The sequence below is a fragment of the Mus pahari genome, chromosome 3 (genome assembly GCF_900095145.1).
Source record: "Mus pahari chromosome 3, PAHARI_EIJ_v1.1, whole genome shotgun sequence".
Taxonomy (NCBI): Eukaryota; Metazoa; Chordata; class Mammalia; order Rodentia; family Muridae; genus Mus; species Mus pahari.
This window is the reverse complement of record NC_034592.1, coordinates 74,041,594-74,046,379: the sequence shown is the minus strand read 5'-3', so window position 1 is coordinate 74,046,379 and position 4,786 is coordinate 74,041,594. Positions and strand designations below refer to the sequence as shown.

The 4,786-nt window shown below is 34.9% G+C and overlaps 1 protein-coding gene across 1 annotated transcript; it reads left to right on the top strand.

Moving 5' to 3' along the window:
* The first annotated feature begins 1,282 nt into the window (after window positions 1–1,282).
* Window positions 1,283–2,218, top strand: LOC110318763 (olfactory receptor 4C15-like). Its single transcript, XM_021194018.1, has one exon. It carries the CDS (start codon window positions 1,283–1,285, stop codon window positions 2,216–2,218), a length of 936 nt encoding a protein of 311 aa, XP_021049677.1.
* Window positions 2,219–4,786: the final 2,568 nt, after the last annotated feature.

Genomic DNA, 4,786 nt, shown 5'->3' with positions numbered 1-4,786 from the left:
CGCAAGGGCAATACCATAACTAGTATTTTAACATTGTCAAATGTAATCCTCTCAATAGTCCTTGGAGATGCACAAGTAATCTGGTAGGAACATGCTTTTATATTAAATTTTTACAACCATATTTTTGTAAAGTAATTTTATAAGAAATATCTTATTGTATAAATATTGGGCAAATAATTAAATCTCAGAAATCTTAATGATGTTCAGTGAGTAGTTTTGCTTCCTCAGCTATGTATTTTTACCAATTTTCATACAGTGGATTGGTTCATCATGTCTTTATTCTCCATTCTTTCTTTACCTTGTTGCTTTTATGGAAATACTCAATTCATACATAAACAATGGAATAAGATGCAGTTCCCTTCTAGACAGATGGAGCCTGCACAAACGCAACCTCTACTCTGATATTCCCATTTTTAAAAGATCTCATTGTTTTGTTGGTGCTCAGGTGAGGTCATGGATGGTGAAGCTAGAAGATCTTGAAACCAAGTTTACCTGGCTTGATTCTTTAAATTTAAATTTTCAGTTATCAGTTTTCCACTTGCCATACATTGTTGACGAGGAAGCTGAATCTTATACGGTTGCATTTCCCCACTCCATTTAGTCATCCTGACAACAGCATCATTTTTACAGAGCTCTGATCACACTATAAATTGATGAATTAAAGTGAATTTTCAGCACTTTTCTTCATTAGCATCACGTTAATGGTAGATATTGGTATACTGAACTTTCTATGTTATAAAGAACAAATTTGAATTCTAGTGCACATCATGCTTTGAGAGAAAATTTAAAATGTCAAGGTTTTCAGTGTCTATTTTATCTCTTCTTATTTTGGTAGAGGAAGCTTCAGTACATTACTGTAGACAACCCATCCCTGCCTAGTTCCATGAAGATGGTAGACATGTTTAATAAAGTATAACCTTTTGTCTATTACCCAGGTATGGTTTCTAATGTCTTCAAGTATTTTAGTAGAGAAAACATTTAGAGAATGATGAAAGCTGAAATGTCAAACGTGATTCTTTTCCAACACAAACATATGGTTTTACTCCAAATATTAAATATTGTGGGTATATTAAATTACACAAGAATTTCTACCTCAATTCTATGTGATATCTAACTATATTTTTCAAAAAATTGGAATAGCAATAAAATCAATTATGATATTTTTGCATAAAGATTCACAATATTATTAAATGCTGATACTCTAGATTTGTATGATACATGTTTTTCTTATTATTTCAGAACTTCATAAATACCCTACTCTTTCAAAGTCCTTTGGAGAATCATGTATAACCAGAGCTTTGTCGATGAGTTCATCCTCCTGGGGCTTTCACAGAACCCACAAATTGAGAAAATATCATTTGTTATATTTTTATTGGTCTATATTGCAACTCTTGTGGGCAACATGATGATTGTGGTGACCATTATCTACAGTCCTGCTCTACTGGGCTCCCCCATGTACTTCTTCTTGGCATTCCTGTCCTTCCTGGATGCTTGTGTCTCCTCTGTTGTCACACCTAAGATGATCGTGGACATGATTTATGAGAGGAAGATCATCTCTTTTGAATGCTGTATGACACAGGTCTTTGCTGTGCACTTTCTTACTGCTGTCGAGGTCATTGTTCTTGCAGCCATGGCCTATGACCGCTATGTGGCCATTTGCAAGCCCTTGCACTATTCTTTCATCATGAATCGGAGGCTCTGTGGCATTCTGGTTGGGGTAGCCTGGGCTGGCGGATTCTTGCATTCTATCATACAAATTGCCTTTACTTTAAAATTGCCCTTCTGTGGACCCAATGTTATTGATCATTTCATATGTGACTTGTTTCCATTGCTGAAGCTTGCCTGCACTGATATACACATTTTTATCATTTTGGTGTTTGCCAACAGTGGGTCTATCTGCATAATTATATTCTCCTTTTTGCTTGTTTCCTATGGTGTTATATTGTTCTCTCTGAGAGCCCACAGTTCAGAAGGGCGTCGTAAGGCTCTTTCTACCTGTGGATCCCATATTACTGTTGTAATTTTTTTCTTTGTTCCCTGTATATTAATATATGCACGGCCTACATCTGCATTTTCCTTTGAGAAAAATGCTGTTGTATTTACCACAGTGTTGACCCCATTGCTCAATTCTATAGTTTATACTTTCAGGAATAAGGAAATGATAAATGCCATCAGGAAAATGAAGAAGAGACTTATAATGGTTCCTGATAAATATTAAAACTGAATTGTTCAGTGGATATATGTACTTGGTGTTTCAGAATGAGGGCGATTTGGATCTTTACCACTCATGTCCAAAGCCAAGTATGGTAGATCGTTTTTTACCCACTGTGGGTGAACCAGAAACAGGTAGGCCCAGGTTTGAATTGCACAACTAATCACTGAATAGCACAGCTAGATCAAGACTCAGTCAGTCACAGATGTCTTTTCAAGGAAATGAGGTAGAGAAAGATAGACACATATATTCAATGTCTCCTCATGTTCTAGCATGTGCAGGAAGTTCAACATTTCCTTCATATTCACATACATTAACAAATACACACACATCAAATAATTAATGCTAGTGCATACTGAATGTACACAACATAATCTAAACAACAAAGTAAAACAATATTTACTTTGTAAAAGACCTCCATGATTACTCCTTATAGAGAAGTACATGAAACTATTCTATAGATAATGCATTAACACTGTATGTGAGAAATCTGAGTGTGTGATTACACTTACACAATGTGAATTAAGTTAAAGTCCATTTCAATGAACACATATACATCTTGACTTGGCTTTTGGAAAGATGCTGTGAAGCTTCATATTAAATTTTATAGTTTCAGTATTGAATATATTTTATGCACTTATACAGCATTAAAACCAAAAACCTCTACAACAGAATTAGAAGTAAAAATTTATAGCATTATATCTTTTTGCAAAACTCGTGAGTTGTATAGATTTTGGAGTCTAATTAATTTTAGAGTGGAATATTTTTACTTATTTGCAAATATTTTTAAACAACAAGTGAACTATATACTCTCATAAATCTATGGATTTTGAAAGAAATTTAGCTACTAGAATTCCTATTAAAACTGGTTGATGAAATAGATGTGTCTTGAAATTGGGAGAAAAAAGAAACAATAATATTGTCACATTTTTCCAATATTTCCCATATTCCAGAGCAATGTAGGTTTCTTAGTGACATTGAGGTTTTGTAAACTAGCAATTGAGAGAAAGAAAAATTATTACAAAAATTATATTATTGCTTAAATTTAATATCTGAAGATAGGATTTCTTTTTCACACAGAATCTCACTCTATATCCCAGGCTAACTATGTAGACCCAACTGGATTCACTTCACTAATTTTAAAACTGTTTAAAACTACACAGTATACTCTCTTTCCAAATGCACTTTCACACATTGTTGTTAACTTGCTAGTCAATATTGTTCCTAATAGAAACATATAATAGTTAACTTAATAAAGTGGGTAGAAAAATACCAAAAATTGTTTAAAATGACAGTCACAGATACAGAAATGTTAGTGTCTGATTGCTTACCATTACTTAGTAAATATTACCTGACACTTAATATAATTCATGCCATATGATCGTTTTGTATTATGACACAAGAATAAAATTTAAATTAGCAGAAAACATTTCTTGTTGCTTGAGCATATTCTTTCTAGAGATCTAGTATTTGTAAGATTTTTTTTGTTTCTGTTGCTGTTGTTTTTATGAATCATTTAAGTTCTGCATTTACTGTAATGTATTAAACAAAAATACATAAAACATGCTTTAAATCTGTTAAGTGGACCAAGCTGTGAATGTGCAAGATTTGTCTTAAGCTGTCAACCCAATGCTCTGTCCCCTCACATTAAATATGCTTTAATATCATCTGCCCAATACGTGGCAAGAGAAAATGTCTTTCACTCTTTAGACTTTATTTTCAGTTTTAAACTTTTGACTAAGCTTGGTTCACCGACTGTGCGTTAATTCCCTTACTGGGATATTAGATGGTTGAAACTGGTTCAAGTACCAGGCTACCATGGTCCAAAGAGTGAGGACTTTCTCAAAAATAAAAAGAGTTATGTATTCTAATTTTTAATGTATTTTTTAGAACAAGATCTATAAAGGGAAAAAAGCTCTCTGAATTCTCTAAATTCAGGAATAACACATGAGTGTCTATTCTCTCTATTCATAAAGTAACTCAAGGGAATACTGTGTAGACAGGGACAGGACATGAAACCATCAAGTTCATAAGCATCCAGATACACATGTAAGGGAATTTTTATTAGGTTAGCCTCTCAGCATGCATGTGAGGATTTATCTATATAAGGTTTATGTAGTGCCAAGTTTTGAGAATTTATTGCTGATGCCAAGAAACTCTTGCTGACAGGTATAGCTGTTCCCTGAGAGGCTCTGCTAGAGCTTGACCAAAACAGGTAGCCAACCATCTGACCGAGCCTGGGCACCTCAATGGAATAGCTAGAGGAGTTACTGAAGGAGCTGAAAGGGATTACAACCCCATAGGAAGACAATATAAATTAACTGGACCACCCATAGCTCCCAGGGACTAAACCACCAGCCAAAAAGTATACACGGAAGGATCCATAGCTTCAGATACATATATGTAGCAGAGGATGGCCTCATCTGGCATTAATGGGAGGGGAGGCCCTTGGTTCTGTGGAGGTTTGATGTCCTAGCATAGGGGGATGTTATAGCAATGAGGCTGGAGTGGGTGAGTGGATGGAAGAGCACCCTCATAGAGGCAAATAGGAGGGGGGGGTGTGATGGGGGATTT